The sequence below is a fragment of the Microplitis demolitor genome, chromosome 4, assembly GCF_026212275.2.
Source record: "Microplitis demolitor isolate Queensland-Clemson2020A chromosome 4, iyMicDemo2.1a, whole genome shotgun sequence".
Taxonomy (NCBI): Eukaryota; Metazoa; Arthropoda; class Insecta; order Hymenoptera; family Braconidae; genus Microplitis; species Microplitis demolitor.
Genome location: NC_068548.1, coordinates 22,441,413 through 22,464,133, shown reverse-complemented (window position 1 = coordinate 22,464,133; position 22,721 = coordinate 22,441,413). Strand labels below are relative to the sequence as shown.

Below are 22,721 nucleotides of genomic sequence, written 5' to 3'. Positions count from 1 at the left end.
AATAATTATACTTAATAACTAAAACCTATTTTTTAAATAATAAATTGTTATTTTAATAATAGTTTGTGTTTACTTTTTTTTTTTTTTTTGGCTCCAATTAAAATAACTCGGTAACTACTGGGTTTACGTAAAAATTTACGAAGATGTTTTTTGTAGGAAATTTAATTCTCTACAAATTTGTTCCTATGCACTTTCATCATATCTTTGATAGTTTAGCCAGAATTTAATTTAAATGTCAAAGTACTTTTCTAAAAACCAAAAAAAATGTCATTCTATAAAAATTTAACTTTAAATTTAAATACTGGCGAAATTATAAAAGATATGATAAAAATGTATAGGAACAAATTTGTAGAGAATTAAATTTCCTACAAAAAAGTATTGATTGACTTTTTACGTAACCTCAATAGTTTAATAGGAATTAGACTTAAAAAAAAATCTGTCATTTTTAGATAAGATGTAAAGTATGTAATTAAAACTAATTAGTAGATAAAAAAATATATGAATCAAGCAATCAGTGATAAATTAGCATTAAGAGATTAGCAACACTTATAGGGTTAATATGAAGCGTTTAGTCTCAATTAAAGAGCGTCAACCAACAAACAGTGTTAATAACTTACTTTATTAGGTGTGGGTGATGATGGATTAGAAGTGTTGCCCTGCTGAAGATATCTCTTGGGGCCGAGCATCGCTGAAGGCGCTCCGAGGCTAGCCGGCCCAACAGCCACACTCGTCATGGTCATTCCCGTCTACTCTTTTATTATTACAACTTATATTTTTATCTTCTATTACAGCTACTATTTCATTACTGGTAATTATTCTTCCGTCATAAGCATATAATTCAAAACATTTGCCTGGTGATGGTTGCGCACATAAACAAGTTATGATGTTCATCCTCATGGCAACTGAAATCAAAAAATAATTAACATAATTTATTAGTAATTATTCAATCGGCCAGTTTATTTATCATTCAAATTATTATATCGAGTTATATAACCTCCTCATATATATGTATATATGGTAAAATTATGTGTGATATTATTTCATAAACGATTTAAAATTCAAATATTTAAAAACGTTTTAGAGAAATTTATAATCAGATTTCATCTTAAAGAGTTTGCGCAAAAATCCGGCGATCGAGTTGCATCACTTTTACAATGGAACTGACGCAATTTTTATTATTCACCACTAGTGTGGCTATCAGACAGATAAAACTACTTGAGGAGGATGGAGATGTAACGGCTAATAAATACTTGCACAATAACGGACCAAAGTTTCGTAGCTTTTCGATCCAAGCCTCTTTCAGTTGTCACGTAGAAAGTCGAAAGTCTTGTGTCTAGACAATATCTAATAGTCTAATGCTGTCTAATCAACTTTTTGATGTTAGTTTATTTTTTTTTTCGATACAATCTGATTTTCTTGCGGTCAATTTTTTTTCTTTGTTAATCCCCCAATGGTTACGTAAAATACTGTCTTGAATAAACTTTTTTTTATTATCAGTTATTCAAATGAATTACTCTGCCCACGACATGTTAAATCACTTTTAATAGCATATCTCTTCATCATTCGTAACTAAATATAAAATGTTTAATCCAGCCGATATGCCCACTAGAAATATCACATTCAGATTAACAACAGCCTTCAAAAATTTCAGCGGATTATAAATTTCACATGTCACCTTGAACTGTTATCCCTTTATACCTGACTCAAATTACTTTATTATTGAAATTTAATTATTATAAAAGTCAAAAAAACAAAATTTTAATCACGTTCAAAAAAAAAAAAACCTTGATGGAATCGAACTGTCGACCTTCCGTTTAAAATTCAGTTCAAACAAAGTACATTTAACTGTCATTATACCGTCGAATATTTCGATTCGAGTAAAATCAAATTGATTTGAAAAACTAAGTATTACGTCAATTGTTAACTATAAAATCAATAAAATGAAACTTTATGCTATACATCAAATTTTGAACATTGAATGCGAAATGTTGAAAAAAAAAAAAAAAAAACAAGATGTCTACATTAATTGATAGCAAGCTTTTACAAGACTCGTGCTCAGACATATGCAAGTCATCTATTATGAGCTGTCCAAAGTTGGAATAATTGCCTGCCGGATGTTTTGTCCAGCCTACTCATTTATCGAGATTTCGATCGATCCATCCTCTGAGATTGACAACAGACAACAGTTCTATAGGTCTATCCATACATCTCTGCATTCCCATTACCCATGCACAAATCGAAAAAAAAAAAAAAAAAAAAAAAAAAAAAAAAAAAAACCATCCGATCACTTTCTCAATGATTTTTCTCAACTTCCCTCTAATAATTATAATTAACAACTTTCTTACGAGCTTCACTATCTAATTTATATATATTCAAAATCAGATAGATAAATATGCAACCGCTAATTAATGACGAACAATAAAACGACAGTTATATCTGACGTTTGAATTCCCAAGAAGACAAATGTACACCGTATAATATTACGCGTGCCGAACATCAATTGGACACATGTACCGATTATATACTCAATACCAAATGCAAACATTGCAGATAAGACAACAGCCCATACCAACGTATATTATTTTATTACAAACTAAATAGTAATTGAGATTCTATTTGAAAAACATTCTCTGTTAATGTTCAAGCCGATCTCACGATCTGCAATTTAATTTATTACATCAGCATATGTATATGTATATATACAATATATACATATTAGATAAATATGTAGCAGACCGTCGACCCTACCACTTATCTATATATATATTTGTATAATATATCCAATGAATAATGAAAAATAACGCGATATAGATGCATGGAACGGTATCCACATACAGCAAACTAGTTTCCGTTCCTGATAGGATTAGCAATATCTTCTTTTACGTACTATACAACATAATACTGAGTACTCAGTTACTTTAGACTTATTTAAAAAGACTAATGTCGAATGTGAGTAGAATATACCGTGGAACTGAACCCATACCAACGGATTATAGACGTACTCTATACTGCACTGTGTAAATCCTGAGGAACTCTAAAGTTACATTAGTCAAAACTTCTTTTTGTTCATCTTGTTCTTGCTGTTGTTATTCTTCTTCTACTAGTACTTGTACTTGTGCTTATACTTTTTATTATTCTTGCAGTACTTCTTAGCGAACTATACGGGGGTTTGCTGAGAAAAATAAAACCCGTTCTTGACAAAAATGGAGTGGCTTATGTTCACGACAACAACGGCAGCTTGGATAATTATTATAATAATTATTATATTATTTAGAGTACTAGTTTAACCAGATATATTTTTTATTTTATTATTATATTTAATATAGCTTTATCAGTTTTCTACATTAGAATTTTTAAAAAACATAAAATGCCCGATATTAAATGTTGTAATTATTTGTAAAAATTTTTAATTAAGCGATTTAAATAAATTTGAATAATTTTATAGAGAAATTTAATTCACTTTGTATGTAGTATTATAATTATTTACATTAAAATTATCCTATTTTATTGTACAAACAGAATAGTGATTAAAAAATAAGTTGTAAGTAGTAAAAAATAAATATTCTTGGAGAAATTAATTATGTAAATATATTTTTTTGATAGATTAATTTGAATAAAATAAAACTGCAGTGATTACTTTCTTTTTTTTTTTTTTTTTGTTAAACAATAGAAACATTGGCAATTGGCCTGGTATTTAGTATGAAACGGTGAAATTGAGGACTTTCGAACGACAAAAAGACTAACGGAGAGAAGAGAAGCGGAAGAGTTTATTACCGTAAATTCAAAAGAATGGACGAAATAAAAAAAAATGAGTAAGATAATAAAAAAATATGCGGTTAAATGTTGTTATTAAGTACATACTTTTTGATGTACATATATACATAAATTTATAATGCAACACACATCAACTCACTGAAATTATTATGACACAGCATTAATAAAGCTGAAACAAGCTTTTATACACCGAGTACAGTTAAAAGTACATTGTAATGCTTGGAGACCGATGTTCGAATTTTTCCCGAGACTTCTTGACCTGCATTTTAAATACGACACACTGACTATTTGTATTGCTTTACTTGTAAAGTCAATCAATAGCAATACAACTATCGAAATTATGTAGTTGGAGTCTTTGAGTCTATTGTTTAAGCTTGCAACAATCGTAGCATTGTCTGACGTTTTTGAATTTCGAGCCAAGGTAATAAATGAAGGCTGCTTTAAACAATCTAGAACATTTTGTGGATTCGTGTTGTGTTTAAAAGATAATAGTTTATGCTAATTAACACCAAAGATAAATATCTTGTGGTTTTGGTAGTGAAATTATTGACATGCTGACAAGGTAACACGAGGTCATTTGACTGATCTCGTTACACTTAATCCTGGAGCTGCCAAATGACCTGATAACGGTATTTTTCGCTGAGCAACGGTTTTAATGTTGGATCAGAGACACTTGAGAGAATGCTAAGATTTTGTGACCCATGAAATTTTTAAGCTACAAAGCACAACATGGGCATTGACGAGCAATGTGAGCCGCGAAAAATTTCAAACAAAAAATTATATAACCTGAAAGACATTCTCTACTCAAAATTATTCAAATATTTGAATTAATTACTGGATAATTTTTTTTCAATAAATTATCATTTCTGCGAATAGGCAAATAAAATTCGAAAGTGAAAATATTTTAAGTGTAAGAAAAAATAAATTTGATATGATGTAATAGATTTGATATAAGAATGAATAATTTCCGAATGAAAATAAAAGAAAATAAAAACACAAGACATGGGATCAACGATGCGGGAATGGCCTAGATAAAACTATCTTGAACCTGATCACTTTCCTATCACACAACTAAACACCGTGTACCAGTTGGTAGTGAATATGCGTAGAGTTTATAGTTTTATATTATAGTATATTATAATATATATTATAGTATAGTAGATGAATCGAAAGATATAAGATACAACCCGAATGGAAGAACCGGCCTCTATGGGATCCTAGGTCAGTGCGTGCCACTTGCCGATCTCTCTCGACACCGTGTGGTCCACATCTTTTACTACTAACTATTTAATATGTATATGTATATGTATATATATAGTCTTGTCTCCAATAAAATCTTTAATGTATAGATTTGTATTAGTGTTTATATTTACACATGTAGGTCTTGTTGAATTAGTTTGTTTTTGCCTACTTCTTCTTTTTGGGTAGCGGGCGGTCATCGACGCTTTTATTAATTCGATGTTTTATTAATTCCGATTTCGCAACACCTTCGTGCGGTCACAGCTCGATCGTTTGGCACAATATAAAGATTTAGCAAACAATCGGTTCAAGATAACCTGAATTTCGGTTATCTCAGGAAGTGTTTAATGCTGGATGTTCAAACGTCACTTATTTCTTTAATCAAAAAAATTTTCGGACAGAACAAAAAAAATTTATTACGAAGAATTTAATTTCTGCCTGAAAAATTTTTTATGATAAAAAATGAATAAATTTAGAGTATATTGGGGATTTGAATAATCGTTAGCTAATAGTACAGTAAAAAAATATTTGATTCAAATAAAAATGAATAAAGAATTTAAATTACGGCAGTAACTGAAATTTAAATTATTTGTTTAAATTATAAAAATAATTACTGGATACTTTCTTCCTCGGTTAAAAACTTGTATGTTTGTTTTGCGGTTTAAAAAAAATTATTGTTATATATATCGTTGTTTATTTTATCTACTGAAAGGTAAAATTGGAGTAATAAATGATATAGACGATTATAATATAGGTAAACGGCTTTCATCGACGGTTGAAAGTGGACTCTTGACCACAATCTGGAGTATTTTCGCATGATCATTATTTTTATTTATATCTCTGATTATATTCATGTTATTTTTAAGTTATCATTATTTATCCATCACACTCTCTACTAAGATTTTAAATTTAATTTTTTTTTCAAATAATTATTTGCATCAATCAGGTCATTTTTTTTTTTTTTCAAAAAATCAAATTAAAAAATTTAATAATAATTATCACAATTTTCCTTATTTTTTTCAGAATTTTCAGAAAATTTTACCCAACGTCTCGATTCGTAAAGTATCCGAATACGAATTTTAAAAATTATTTTTAAAAAATCTAGCAGCAGTTGTAATTTTTAACCGTAATTTAAATTCTATAACTTTCGTAATTATTTATTTATATTTATTATAAATATATGTGGGAGTATTGAAAGAAAAGGAGTGGCAATTGCATTGAATGACGCTTTTATAATAATAATAATAAGTACGATACGACACTCGATAACCTGCTAACAAACACTCTCCAGTACAGAATCATCATCTCTCTCTCTTCCTCTCATTTAAAACCCGCGGCAGCCGGGCGAAAGTTTACCGCGAGCAGCAATAAGCTGTTACACTGAGAAAAGAGTAAAAAGTGTGTATAATGCAAGGTGAAAATTCATTTGAATCGGGAGCAAATAACAACTCACGACACTATCAGTTATACTTCCAAACCCAGTGAAATCAACCGTTTATCTCAGCCTTTAATTATTGATTATTATTTTTTTATTTCCATCATTATTAATCAATCTCAAACGATATCATAAATTTTGAAATTTATCTCTCATACTACTAGCCAATGCAGTAATTCATGTTCGTTCCTTTCCATTCCTTTCACGATTTTAATAGAAAAATTTAAAAAAAAAACTAGTAATCAAAATAGTAAATAGTTTAGTAATAACTGATAGTAAAAAATGTTAAACTAAAAAAAAAATTTATATATTAAAGTGAATTCTTGGCAGCGTAGATCTTGTATATCATGTAGAGCAAATTGGAATTAATAAGATGCAAATGTAATGTAAATTGGTGTGTATGTCTCTCGTCGCGATGTAAGGAAAATGTCACGACGACAACGACGCACTAACGGATTATTTGCGCTCATGAAAGCTGATTATTTATTTATTTAATGTAATGCAATGTTTAAACTTTCAAATATTTTCTTGTTAATGTTTTATTTAATATAGTTTAATTAATTAATTAATTAATTAATTGATTGATTGATGAAATAGAACCAATAAGTAAAAATAACGTGAGATTTAAAATTCAAACAATTGATGCTAGTTAATAAGAGACAAGTATTATAAATATTTGTAAAAGTGATATGTGAGATGGTAAACAAAAAATGATAAGTTGTAATGATAATATTATTCATGTAAATAATTATACGTTGACACGTGCAATTTTTTTTTGTTACTCTTTGCAAATGTATGTAGACTGTAAAAAATTTGCAGAATGAACGAGGATTAAATCCAGAGTAAATGGGGAATTAATACGGAGCAGATGACAATTTTAAATTTTCGGATTTTTTTTTCAATAAATAAATTAAAAAAAAAAAAAAATCTAAAAATATGCATGTGTAGAGAATTAAAAAAGCTACAGGTGCATTTTTTTGAAATATTTCTTTTTTATAATTTATGGTTTTAAAAGAAAACCAAAAATTATTAAACGTCTGCTAACGAGTATCACGCAGATAGCCCTTTTAATAATTTTTGAATTTTTTTTAAAGCTATAAATAATAAAAAAAAAAAATATTTTGAAAAATTGCACCTACAGTTTATTAAATTTTCTACATGTGCATATTTTTTTTTTTTTTTTTTTTTGTAATTTACTTTGAAAAAATAATGTGAAAATTTTGAATTGTCTGTTAACTTCTGGATCATGTATTTTATTTAATCTTCACATAAAATTCCAATCACTCCCGACTTTTTACAGTATACGGTTGTAAAAGTTTCTTATTTAATTTATATATTTATAATTATTCATATGTAATGCAATAAATTATTTGCTATAGATAATGATTGATGGGTTTGTAAAAGGTATTGTGTAAATTTTTTAGCCACAATTAAAATTTTAATTTCACAACAAATAGGCGTCGTAGCGCGACGAGTACCCGCAAAAAAAGAAGAAAAAAAACATTTATGCATTTTTACGCGTGAAAAATGTTATGTAAGGCTAGAAGAATAATAATTATGATAATAAGAATAGATTATGATATTTAAATTTATTAATAATGCGTTTGGTCAGGATGTGAATCCGGGGTTGCGAAAATCTAAGCTAATGTATTAATTTATATTTTTTACTCAATACTATATTAACTAATTTTTTATATTTAATCTTTTATCACTGATGATTATAATTAGATACCAAGTAATTGAGTAATTTTGAGTATCTAAGCAATTATTGTTCAATTAAAAAAGTTATTTTGAAACTACTACATCCTTTTATGACTGGGTCGCCTTATAATTCTTGAAAATGTATATAAAAATCTTAGCTTTGCAATATTTTAACTGAGGGCAACATGAATCTGCAATAAAATTATTTAATATCTCGAATTATATTGCAATTTATATTAAAACCATAAATTTATGTTTGAAATAAAATGCCTGCAGTATTCAGCGACTGGGCAAATTTCTTAATAAAAAATTACTCATATTTATAATAACTTATTATTTTTTTCATCAACCAAATGAGTAATCGACTAAAATTTACGTCAATTGAAAAATATTTTGCATTCAATTTCGAATAATTATTTAATCAAGTACAAGAAATTTTTTATTAAAAAAAAAAAAATGAACAAAAAATAGAATTCTAGATCAATAAAAAAAATTATTTAAATTCTTAAGTAATTTAAATTTTTTGCTGATAAAAAAAAAGTTTAAATTATAGATGATTTGATAACAGACTAAAAAAGTAAAGCAATATTTTTTTTAAAAGTTGAATTTACATTTAATTATAGCTGCGTAAGATCGCGTTTTGGCATTTGGTTAATATCAGTAGGCGAGGCAAAAACCGTAAATTAGCATAGGAATAGGCTGTTTGAAAAGAATATTTTTAAAATAAGTACCGCGAATAATGAGTGTGGTGTCATCAGTCGAAATAATATTATTTTTATTTATATTTATATATTATTATCTTATTTCATAACACACATAATGTCAATGTATGTTAAATGCAAGACGAGTCTTCGTCTATTTTTTAAATGTAACATACACATATTTCTCTTCACCTCTTTATAAATACATGCAACCGTACACATATTATCTACATATATATTTATTTATTACGTAACACTACACAAATTTATATATATATATATATTCTTGCATAGTGAACATATAATAAATGTTATCCACAGGACACCGACGTCTATGATTTATCTCGTTCTTTTTTACGTAATCACGTCGAGACCGTCTTCAACAAATGACCATACCAGATACCAGACTATGACTCTAACACGCGTGTCCACAACCAAACAAATCTTTCATGGTCTTCATTACACATGATAGAAAAATTATATGATCCAGAAGTTAGCAATCAATAAAAAATTTTTGGATTTTTTTTTTTCATCAAATCAATTACAAAAATAAAAAACTAAAAAATGCACTTGTAGAAAATAAAAAAAACTACAAGTGCAATTTTTCTAAATATTTTTTTTTTAACAATTTATTATTTTTTTTTAATTTCAAAAATTATTTGACGTTTGCAAACTTCAGTATCATAAAAATTAGCGGACATCTGACAATTTTTAAAACTTTTAAATAATTAATTAAAATGTGTATAAAATAAAAATAAAAAAATGCATGTTCAGAAAATTCAAATTTCAATACATGCATTTTTCAAAAATTTTATTACATTAATTACTTAATTTTTTTATGTGTAATTAAAAAATTATATGTCTGCTACATATGACAAAGTTAGCAGACATTAAACAATATTTTGATTTTTTCTAACAAAAAAATAAATATTTTGAAAAATTGCACGTATAGTTTATTAAATTTTCTACATGTGCATTTTTTTAGAAATATTTTTTTTTATTATTTATTTAAAAAAAAATTTATTTAAATTTCAAATGTCTGCTAACTACTGTCATCTGCTACATTTAAACTCATTCATTACACAGACGCAATAAAACTACAGAATATCAAGCCCTTGCATTAAATATTAATTATTAAAATGGTACTTACATTAGTAAATATCACTGATTAATATAACTGATATAAGTTACTTTTAAAAGTCACACATGTCGAGTACAAGTATATTTTCTTGGTCGCTGCGTAACGGAAATCAGACTGGTTCCCATGCTGGAGGAATTTCTTTCATACCAGTATATAACTTCCAGCTTTGCTACAACTCCATAGTCGTGTTGTCATGTTTATTTATTTATATTCATTTTTCATTATTCAGCAATTGCTGTATTCAGAATTAAATATCAGCCACCAACCAGTAACTTGCAACTGCTGACTAGTAACGGAAACTGTTCCGATTGCGAATCAACAGGAATATTTATGACAAATTTTAAATCTTTATAGTGCCCATTTAAATGTCGCGGTTTATTGATTTTTAATGTATTGAGAATTATTGATATTGCGATACACGTTTTTAAATAATTACATCCTTTTTGTTCGTACCGAGTCTCGAGCATGAGAAAATTTTTCGCCTACAATCTATCGTGTAATTTAAATATTCGAATCGTTGTAATCGATTTAAGTGTTTTTAATCGATTGTAATTGTTTTATCCCAACTGATGCGCGCGCGAGACCTTTATAACCTTTGAGCCAGATAATTTTTAAATTATTTTTGTTATGAAATTTAATTGCAGCGATTAAATTTATATCTACTTCACTTTCGGTATAATTATATGTATAAATATATGTATGTGTGGATATATACATATGTAATTATTATTAATTAATGCGAGGTAGTAATTTTTTCGTTAAAACACTGACGCGAGCGGAGAAGAAACTGAAGTAAACTGCAGCTGACTGACTTGCTCTAGAATCGAATTATGGAAATCGAAGATCGAACTGTTTTTAAAAATGATACTGAAGTTAGCCATCTAATAATTTTTTAAATTTATTCAAAATAATAAATAATAAAAACAATATATTTTTAAAAAATGAACTTATAGTTTTTTTAATTTTCTTCATGTTCATATTTGTAAATTTATCTTGTAATTTATTCGTTGAAGAAAAAATTCGAAAATTTTTAATTGTCGCCAACTTCAGGATCATTTTTAAAAATGACGCCGCGATGTTTTTTTTTTTTTTTTGTTTATTATTTAAATTATTTTATTATTTCACTTGATGTGGAACATTATTTTAAAAAATAAATTAATGAAATTAATTATGTATAAATTTTAAATAATTAATTTTTTCATTATTCTAAAATTTCTTAATTTTTAAATATTTTTTGGCGGGTTTGGAACGACGCGCATGCGTCTCAAATTTGGCAGTTAATCAAAATGGCGATTATTCGTAACAAAGGCAGACGTCTGCTCGTACTCTGTGTTAATTAATCGGTTATTTTTATTATATATAATTAAAAATATGACAAAGTGATGTAATTGAGTGAAAATAAATAGTTTTAGAAAAATAATCAGTTGAGTTGAGTGTAGTGTTAGTGTACGGTTTTAAAGTTTTTACGTAAATTAAATCAGCAGTCATCGCGCATTTTTTTTTGTTTTAAAAATTCAATACGCAGGCAGTTTTTGAGTTGAAATTTTTTTTTTAGTCAAGTTATTTTTCGTGATAGTGAACGCAGTGTCCGAATTTTTTTTTTTTTTTTTAATAAATTAATTTAATATCAATAGTAAAAAAAATTTTTAATTACGCAATCGTTCAAAATCTTTGTGAGTAAATTTTTAAATAATTTTTTTTTTTAATAAGATTTTATTTTTTTTAATTTTTATTTTAAAAAATAATTTTAATTTATTAATTAATCAATAATTAATATTTTCGATTATTAATAATATAAAGAATTGATTTAAGTGAAAATAAATAATTAATTTGAAAAAAAATGTATTTGTGTTGAGTGTAGAGTCAGTGTAGTGCCAGTGTAGTGTCAGTGTAGTGTTTTGTTCTAGAATCTGATACTGGATCAAAGACTGAGTAATCAAGTCTCGATGTATTTAAATCCATCCGCCTTTGTTAAAATGATATTCAAGTTAGCAGACGTCTAATAATTTTTGAATTTTTTTTTAAATGATAAATTATAAAAAAAAAATATTTCAAAAAATTGCACTTATAGTTTTTGAAATTCTCTACATGTGCATATTTTTATATTTTCTTTTTTTTAAAATTAAATTGTTGAAAAAAAAATTCAAAATTATATAACTATTTGCTAACTTCAGGATCATTTTATTAAATCATTTTTGAGCTGTCTTGATATATTTAAATAGATCTTTGTCAATTTTTTAATACTTCAAATAAAAAACATGGAATGATTTAAAAACATCAATGACATGATAGATCCAGGAGCAATAACACCAATCTTGCATCGGTAAATATTTAATTTGCTAATTATCTTTCTTAAAGAAATTAATTTATTTTATAATCCTGAAGTTAGTCGGCATCAGATATTTGGGTTTTTTTAAAAACGATAAATTATTAGAAAAAAAAATTTTCAAAAAGTTCCACCTACAACTTTTTCAATTTTCTACATGTGCATATTTTTAGTTTTTTTTTTTTTTGTAATTCATTTCGTTAAAAAAAATCAAAAAATTGTTGATTGAAAACTTTCGGATCATGATTGAAGTCAGTAGACAATTAACAATTTTTGATTTTTTTTTAACAAATTAATTAAAACTAAAAATATACACATGTAGAAAATTAAAAAAGTCGCAGGTGCAATTTTTTAAAATATTTTTTTTTATAATTTATCAATTTTTAAAAAATCCAAAATTATCAGACGTCGGCTAACTTCAGTATCATTCTATTTAAATCAGCGCATAATGTATACATTTTTTATTGCAGTGTGATTTAACGATTTATCATGGTTATAAAAACATAAACCGAATAATCAGGTCATATATTTAAAGTGTTTTTGTGCAAAGTACATTCAAGTGAAAGTACTGAAGACGTATTTCAGCTGAATGAACATGGAGCTGCAAGCTGAAGCCTCAGCCGCGAGTCGCCAGCTGATTTTTCTCCACCGGTGAGTGCAGAAATCTTATCTAATAATTCATAAAAAAAAACTAAACCTATGTAATGACAAATGATACTCTACTCAAGTATACTTTAACCACCGATACGTGATTATAGAAGCTCGTTCATCTCTATTCTATTCTCTACTCTCCATATCAGTTAAAAGCCTAGTCATATATGCCTATACATTATATAGAAGATAAAATTAATCGTTTAAAGAGAGTAGTTTAACATATAAGTCGTCGAACGAGCTATTATTCACGCTCCGTTTACCGCAGGTCAATCTAATATCGCTCATAAAACCAGCACATGCTACACACTCCATAATCTATATATATATATATACACCATACTTTATGCTGAATTCATATCTGCAGCTTATCTAAAGCAGGAAATGATTGTAAGTTATAGGAAATTAGCAAAACTCGTAAAGCAGGACTCAAAATAAAAATATATATTCATGTTAAATTTAATCAAGTCATTGACCTTTTAGGAATTTAATTATCTATGCAGGTTCTAAGACTTCATAAGAGTAATTAAAAATATATAATGCAATTCCAGTTCATTACTAGCCAGATATTTTATTTGAATTTAAATATTTTTATTCAAATTATTAAATATTTTAAATTTCTTACTAACTCAGTTTAAGAAATATCTAACTACATATATATATATATATAAATGTAGTTCCAGTAGATAGACTCCGATTAGTTGAGTATGTGAAGAAAAGTTGGCCAGAGCAATTAATATAAGTGCGTTTAAGCAGCATACTAGAATTACCAGCATATCAGTAAGAGCATAAGCAGCAGCAGTAGCAGCATCATCTGATGGAAAGCGTGCTTACGCGCAAACAAGACAGGCACACTTTTTATGTATGTTACTACACGCTAAAATCCGTCGTTGCGTGAACTCATCCTTGACTTGTGTAGCTTAAACACATATTATAATATTGAGGTAAAAGTTTATGGTTTTAAATGGAAATTAATTTTAGTATTTCTCTGCCATTGTCTCGGTCTCTCGTATCTTAAACTTCATCTCCATCTTTATATTCATCTTGATATTCATCGTAGACTATTTTTAAATCTCGAGCTGTAGGTTTATGGGTTTTTAAATTTATTTTATGAGCTAAAGATCATTGATATTTTTGTTCCAATTCAGTATCTTATGGAGAAAGAAGTCGCCATTTTGAAAGGTGGATATTGAGCGATTGATAGTCAGTTCGTGAGTAGTCTTTGGCTACTGTATATATTATTAAAGCGTAATTAAATGGTAATTTTTTTTTTTAATATATATATTTAAACCTAATACATCTTCTTTAATTATTAGTTAGTTAATTAAATTATTAAAGTTATTCATTTAAAAAAAAAATTCTATTTTACCGCAATATTTATTTATAATAAAGGACGAGCAGATGATTAATATAAATATTTATATGAGAAAAAATGATATGATAGATGAGGTTTGATGATTTGAAAGATAAAAAGTAAACTTGCGTCATGAGTAGACTCTAACAAGAAGCATAACTTATTTATAATTTAAAAATACGCGTAATTTAATCCTAAAACACAATATCTGGTTACACATACCGATAAAAAATAAATAAAATAAAATAGTAACGGTCGAAGGTAATCCCGTAGATCGGATTGATCATGTCGTGTATCGTGAGTCCGTCAGAATCGCCATATATATGATAGCATTGCTGTTGCATTAATAGTTTGTTGGATTGAGTAAAGTAGTAAAGTAACGCGACTAGATATAAGCCCGATGACTGGACTGGAGACTGGGGAATGGAGACGGGAGCTTGTATTTTGGTGTGGGTTTTAAAAAAAAAAATAGACATCAGAGTACTGTATAGTAAAGGTCGTTGGTTTCTTTGATAGTGTGTCGCGATTGTATAGCGAGAATTCGAACCGGTCAGGTATTTTTCCAACTTTTTTTCATCCTGGACCGGTTGACAGTCTGCACTCCAATGAGGTCACATTCGGTCATTTATTTTTTAATTTTGTTTTTATTTTTAAGTTTACTCAGTAGTTATTTTTTTGTTTTTATTAAAGGACACTTGAGATCAGAAGCTTTGGGGGCTCATCTGTCTTATTTAGTCTTTAAATCTTCGGAAATGGGACATTGATGCCGATTTTATTTTATCAAGAATGAATTGGTCAGGAGTATTAAGTCTTAAATGAATGCGTATTGCGATTAAAGGCAGACGAAGGCGAATAAGTAAAAAAAATATATATATATTTATATATGAAAAGAAAGAGGTAGGAACCGTTAGCCGATCGAGAGTCTCAACTGGTGGATACGCCCGTCTTTTATACATCTGAACAGACTTTAAGAGTCATGTATAGCTGCGTCTCCTTTTCCTTCACTTTACTTCATACATATACATATATATGTACGTATATATACATTAAGCTTGTTGTTGTTGGTTGCTGTTGTTGGAATTCCGGATTAACGACGACTACTATACGAAAAAGCGGTCAACGTAGTATGGTGGTTTCATTAAACGCATGTTTAGTTGAGAATCGCTGATGGTTTAGTTGTGTGTTACGCCATGGCGTTAAAAGTGTGTCAATAGGAGAGCAAATGTGTCCGAATGCTCGTGATGGACAATTGGGGCCATCGATTAATTTATTTATTATATTGTGTTATACTACTTATTATTATTTTATTTATTTTTTTTTTTTCACGGTAAAAATACCTTGGGAGTTGTTAATTATTAACGGAATGGTACTAATGAAAGTAGCTCGTTTGAATGGACGGTTTTTAAACTTTTATGTTATGAGTTAAACTTGTTAAGAATTCTTTAAGATTGTTAAGCGGTTTTTTGTGACGATCGGCCAGATTTTTTGTACCCGTAATTTTACTGGCTAACGATCGTTATGATTTTCTAATTTTTATTAGTCTTTTAAATTTTTTTCTTTCGCTTATAAATCTAACGGCGTGATAAAATATTATTTTTACGGTTTAGAAAAAAAAAAATAGCTTTTTTATGTCATACTTTTTGTAAGATTTTATGAAAATTTATCGGTACGAAATTACGTTCGGCAAAAAAAATTAATGTGTTAATTTAGACGAAAGTTAGAAATTACTTCGGCTTATATAATTTTATTGTTACAATTTTTTATCATTTATAGCTGCAATAGAACTATTAAATATTTTTTTATTTAAAAAATCTATTCCATTAAAAAATTAATTTGAAACGGAAATATTATAATAAAATCGTAAAAATTTTTTCTCTGTCCATTAAAAAAAAGTTTTACCGGGTGACATTTTTTCAAACTGAAAGAATAATTATTTTTTTCTCAAAAAATTTTTACTTCCGATAATTTTATTGAAAAAAAAAAAAAAATATTCTGGCCGAAAAAAAGGCCGATTCATTTGATGGCCAAAAATCGGCCGATTTTTAGCCTCTATAAGAAGAATAAAAATTTTTCAGCCTGTTTTCGCCCTCTTTGAATAAAGAAGCAAATAAAAATGATTATTGTTTTTTTAATTATAGTTTGTTTTACTAAAAACAAAATTACTATTCACCCAACGTAAAAAACAATAAAATGTATGCAAACAGGCTCGATCATGTCAGAGGTTAAAAGAAATTTTTCATCTTTATAGTCCATCTTTTAATTTTTTTATCTAGACAACTTAAAAATCTTAGCGTCTTTTATCTCCCCTCAGTTCTCGTCTGGCAAAAAAGATAAAAAAAGTAAAGTAGGCAGGTGAGGAAGACGATGTCTCGTCAGATGATAATGATGATGATGTGACTACTCGTGACTCGTGTTATTTGAACCTTCGGACAAGTGACCTTAAACAGACGAGAGTGGAAACTACTCACTCATCTCATCTATTATTACGCGAGCTTATATATCGTATATATTATTATTATTATTATCATCCTTTATACTGCAGCGGTTATAACTCTCAGGCTCGCGGCTCGGTTTATAGTTACTCTATCTCCATACACCCATATATACACAAATATATAAGCATATACTTAGTATGAGATGTTAGTTATGTTGTATTACATTAGTATACATCAGAGTACAAAAGGTTACTGGGTCCCAGCTTGCGTAAATTTTCATTTCTCTTACAGATTTATAGTGAATATGGCAAATCATCCATTACACAGACGGCAATATTTCATTTTTTACAATTTGTGGTAAATATCAAGGACACTTATAAATATTCGATCCTTGTATAGCAATAGAATAAAATCGCTAAAGTAATTATTTAAAAAAAAAAATAAAAGAGTAAATGAAATAAACGAATTACAAGAAGTTAAATTCAAAATGGCGCGCAACTTCCTATCGCACGATTCCTCTAGTTCTTCAGCCTTAAAGAGATTTTCTTCCTCTACTGTGCTCATCTTCGCGAACGCGGCTTTACTTGTTTCGTAGAAACGTTTCTCGCTTCCTGCATCGCCACTAAAGTGTATTACCTTTTTTTTTTTACTTTACTTACTTTTTATTTTATAACTTTTTACCGATTCTTTATAAGATCAAGAATTTACTATCTCTATAAATTCTTCCGTTTTTTTTTTATTCTATTTTCAATAATTAATCTCAATATTTAAATATCGTAATCAATAATCGATAAAATAGATTTAAATTTGCATTTCACTCCAGTCTCTAGGGCTTTCGAAGCCTATTATTATTTTATTTAATTAAATAAATTACAACAAACGAGTATTGAATTCGTTTTGATTTATTTGTTGATAATAAAGTCTGCAATAAAAATAAAAATAAAATTTTTAAGTATTGTATCGTATAATAGAGAGCGTATTTATATTTTTTAGTGGTTTTGTATTGGCAACAATTGTCTGTCATTAATTCCCATGGATAATGATAGGGTCATTTTTAAAAATATATACACAAAAAATCTATACTAGGGTAGAGAAAAGAAAGCAGCCGGTGCCTCGTAATTTTTTTTAAACTCCGATTCTTAAATTTCGGTTTAAAACATGAGAGAACTGGTTTTCGCGTGATTTGCCGCGAGGCTGGATAAAACTAGTCGCGATTTAATGCGATGACCATCCGACCCATGGACAAAGAAATCGAGACAAAGAATGAAATGGAAAAAAATGATTTTTTAAATGTTTTTATCTGAACTTTTAAATGAAATATAACTTAATAAAATGGTTGACATTTTTTAACATTCCAGAGAGATCCCTTTCTATCACGTTCATTTTCTTCTCTTATTATAGCTGCGTTGTTATTCAGACCAAGGCGAAATGGCAAAAGACAAAGGACAAATACATGCATATTTTAAAATTTATATATATGACTTACATTACTATTTACTTTCTACAAAACAATCTAATCATCAGTCTCATATATTCGCTGATGCTTTCACGATTGTCCTTTTGTTCCCATGCTCCTGACTTTTCTTGCATTACATTAGAGATAGTATAAAATTTGCGCTTGGCCTTCGAGCAATTACAAATAAATATATATATATAACAATTATTATAACAATAGTAATAAGCAAATACTATCAAATAGATCTTTATTAATATTTATCATGTAGAAAATTAACCATTTTACTTCTGATAACTATCAAGTTTATTCTCAGTCTCGATTTCTTTATTCAAACACAGAAAAAAAAGAGTTTCGTGGAGTCAAAAATTTTTACTTGCCCAAAGACAATTTTTATTTACCCTGAAATTTTTGACTATAAATTGAATACTAAAATTTTCTTAGGGTGAGAAAAAATTTTTTGAGGCGAGTAAAATTTTTTTGCGCCAAGAAATTTTTGTTTTCTGTGTATATTTTTATTAAGAAAAATTTATCTAAACTTTTCGTTTGAAAAAAAAAAAATGACCTTTATTTTTAAAAATTGGAGAGTAATTTTGTGAAAATAAAAGTAAACTGACATGACACACTCAATACCTATAAAAGAGTAAAGTTGAATTTTCTGAGGCGTCCAACCAGCGAAATCGTCCAATTACATTGCGTGCACATCTTTTATATTTATATATATATATATATAGATGTACAGCACAACGGGCGAAAGTGGTTCCACGCGAATAAAATCCATTTCACAGTGGTATCAAGCCACAATGTAATATAAAACCAAATTATACCTTCAATAATACTAATAATAATAATAATAAACCGTGGTAAATTATATATTTTCTTACTCTCTATTGTGTTACTGTTGATAATAAAAGATAATATTCATTTTTTGGGTACTAACTTATATTTTTAGTCTCCACTTAATGTTTATACCCCAAGACTTCAATTTTTAAAATTGCCGCGAAATTTATGCTAATGCACGGATCAATTTTTTTAGGAAAAATATTTTTTAAATTTTAGCAGCGATTTTTAACGAATTTTTTTTTCATCAACTCATTCGTAATTAGAGGTACTAGTATCTAATTGGTATTTTGTAAAATTTATCGGTGTCAAATTAAAATTTTCCCGCCATTATTATTAAAAATATGAAATATTTGGAGCTGAATATTTTTTAATACCGTACTGAAGCCCATTTTCACACGACAAATTCATATAAAAATTATCTCCTTGTAGGTACATTTTTTTATTGAATTTTTTTTACGAGTATGAGACGCAATTGAGATAAGAACCACAGAAGTGTCGGTAGAAATGCGATAGGTTAAAAAAAGGCAATGATACTGTTTTATAAAAGTGCATGAGGATGACGAGTAAGTAAATATACGTAAAAAAAAAAAAAACATAATTTAAATAAATAAAATAATATAAAAGGATAAGGTGAAACTTCGCTGAGGTTTATCAGTATCTTTTGGACCACAAAGTCTTGCATTTCGTCACCACAAATACTTGACTTCCTCTTCTTCACGATTTTTTATCTCCCTCTTATATGTTCTGTGGTCTTTAGTACCTTGACGGAATTAAAATCATCTAACATTCAACTTATTTATTCAAATTATTTATATTTTTTTAAAACAACTTTGCTGTTTTATAAATTCAAATTAACTTTACTAATTGATTTATTTAATTATAAATGTCAATTGCTAATTAATCAATGCCTCATCGATTATTAATGGCCTATTACATTCGCTTTGTGTGTTGTCTGTATATAATTATCCCTGGTCATCAAATTTATTACGTTATGTATTAAATTGTCCGTCAGTTTATTGTTGACCACAACAAATTTATTTTTATTTATTATTCGTGACAACATTCATTTTATTTTTATTAGAAAACGGTGATAAAAAAATAATTTTTTTCTTTTTTTTTAAATTAAAGTTTATTGCCAATCATAACTTATTTATGTAATTGTTAAATAACGTAATGATTTTTTTTTCTATTATAATATTTATTTAACAATTGTTAAATATAATTATTTTATTACGGTCTATAACAAATTTAACGCTCCATTGATTGGTGTACAAACGTTCCATTCCAATAACTATTTATAAAATATAGATAAATATTTAGATTATTTTGAAATTAAACGATTTTGAAGTTTAAAAAAAATACTACAGCTTTATTTAAAAAATAAATTTTATTCAACTTTTTTGCTGCTAAATTTGAATTGTCTATAAATCAAGTAATTACGTTTCAATCCATTCTCAGACAGTGCCTCCCACTTTTTTAAAATTTTAAATGACTCAATTGTCATAAATGTATCAAAATTAAATTTATTAATTAAAAAAGAATTGAAACTTTAATAGAAAAAAGAACAACGTTGAGTAATTTCGCCGAGAAAGAATTTAAAAAAAATTACAGTTGATGTCAATTGGGAGTTAAACGAAATTTGTTAAATGATTTCAGCCTAAAAAATTTGAAATTTCTAATTTAAAAATTGACATGAAGATTTTACTGAAATTTATTTAACAAATTTTGTTTAACTCCTAATTGATGTCAATTGTAATTTTTTTTAATTCCATACCTTGGCGACATTATTTGTAGGTTGTCCTTTTTTTCATTAATGCTTTTATTTTTTTTTTTTTTTAATTAATTAAATTTTAATACGGTTATGACAGTTGAAAGTCATTAAAAATTTTAAAAAGTGAGGGGTACTGTCAAAGAATGCCCTTAATGAAAAAAAAAACAGAAAGTTTATAATATAAAAAATGAAACTGAATTAGCTTTGAAAAATAAATTCAAGATCATATGCATACATGATAATAATAACTTAGGGGTTAATTATCACAGGGTCGTATACGTGATAAATAGAGATTAGATTTTAACCGGACCGTTAGATTCTAAGAGAGATGTTTAATGGAACGCGAGCGAATAAATGTTCCGTGGCGCAGAAAAGGCGGCCACCTGTTCGCTCAAAACTCTTCTGCCGACCATCGTCTATATTTCTATTTTTTATTTATATTATAATAATAATCTTTATGTTAAATCGTATGCAAATAATGATAAAAGGTCGTCGCGGATCTTGCGTTTAAATTTAAAAATTTTATTATAACTCGTCTGTAAATATTTTTCTCATCGTAAAAGGATCGAAAAGTTTTACAAGAGAATAGATTTTAGATCAACCATCCGTAAATTGTAATAATGTTACAGATTATATTGTTTTGTTAGTGGAAAATATTGAAATTAAAATTTACTCAACCGAGAAGTTGCCTTTTTTATTTTTATTTAATCTAGAGCAAATTTTTATTCGTTATTTAATTTTTTTTTTAAAACAAAATTTTATTTTTAAAAAGATTGTATTTTTATTGTCAAGATACTTTTTCTGCTCTTTTTATTGGCCTTGTACTCTAGAAGGCTCGTCTACCACCTGTTTAAAAAGTTTTTATTTTTTTTTTATGCAACTTTTTAGTTCGCGACAGAGAGTACATGAGGAATGGAAATAAATGGACAAAAAAATGTAAAATAAACGAGGGATTTTGTATAAAAAGAATTGATTAATTAAAGGTTTTATGTAGATGTAAATGTAGACCAGGTCCCGCGAGAAAACGAAAGCTCATGAAAGGCTTATAATATTGCAGAATCAGTAACGTTTTCGTAATCTTTCCCTGTCTCATACATATATATATACAAAACAATATACTCACTCGTAATCCTTGGACATGGCAAAAATTAAAGAGTAGTTAAAGCCTTAACCCAATAAAAATATCAACTTTTCTCCTCATTTTCATATTTAATTTTAAAAAATTTTCATTTAAAAAAAAATTACCTATAAATTCAAATATTACTAAATTTAAAATTAGTTAAATTTATGTGTTAATAAATAAATCAGGAATTTAATAATAAATAATGAATTTATAATTTTTTATAATGCACTCACCTTTATCGGACTTTCTACTCCATCAGAAGTATCCAGAATTTCACTTGACACTTTTTTATTTATTTACGATAAATTATTTTAAATTCATTATTTATATAATAATAATAATAATAATATATAAATTATAGATAATTTGAAATCATCACATTGTATTATATAATTAGATTTTTTTATAAATCACAAGCACTCCTTACACCTTCACAATTGCACAGTGTACTTTTTTTATTGCAATCGGTTTATTTTTTTTTTTTTATTCGGAGTCAAAAAATCGTGGCACGGAATTTTCTTTTTTTAAAAATTGTCGGTTTTTTATTTTAGTTTAAATTTTAAAAAATTAAGTCAGTACCCTGGGGTACGAGATATCGAGAACCATCCGAGTCGAGCGCTGTCGACGAAGTGAGAGGTCTAGCGGCACTCGTGAGTGCGCCAGTGACGTCACCATCAGACTCCTCTCTTTCTTGTGCTATTCCATACATACTACCCAAGTAAAGTACAAGTACAAGTACTGTATATAATACCATGTTATATATATATATATATA

The 22,721-nt window shown here is 27.5% G+C and overlaps 2 protein-coding genes across 5 annotated transcripts in view; one reads left to right on the top strand and one right to left on the bottom strand.

Annotated features, from left to right (window-relative positions):
- LOC103577489 (uncharacterized) overlaps positions 1–22,560 on the bottom strand; it is a 43,987-nt gene extending 21,427 nt beyond the window's left edge. Inside the window, exons 1-2 of one of the 2 annotated variants that reach the window (XM_008558026.3) lie at positions 22,181–22,560; positions 618–902 (exon numbers count right to left, since the gene is read on the bottom strand). In XM_008558026.3, the coding sequence (XP_008556248.3) occupies positions 618–740 (123 nt within the window). In that variant the 5' untranslated portion in view covers positions 741–902; positions 22,181–22,560. Of the gene's footprint in view, positions 1–617; positions 903–10,000; positions 10,543–22,180 lie in introns of those variants that run through there. The other variant, XM_014444357.2, reaches the window with a different exon arrangement.
- The window catches only part of LOC103577409 (dual specificity protein kinase splA), an 84,798-nt gene continuing 73,914 nt past the window's right edge, over positions 11,838–22,721 (top strand). Inside the window, exons 1-3 of one of the 3 annotated variants that reach the window (XM_014444360.2) lie at positions 11,838–11,923; positions 12,214–12,314; positions 12,788–12,968. The gene's annotated coding sequence lies outside the window, so the exon portion shown is untranslated. Of the gene's footprint in view, positions 11,979–12,141; positions 12,315–12,787; positions 12,969–22,721 lie in introns of those variants that run through there. The other 2 variants (XM_014444359.2, XM_053737894.1) reach the window with 2 other exon arrangements.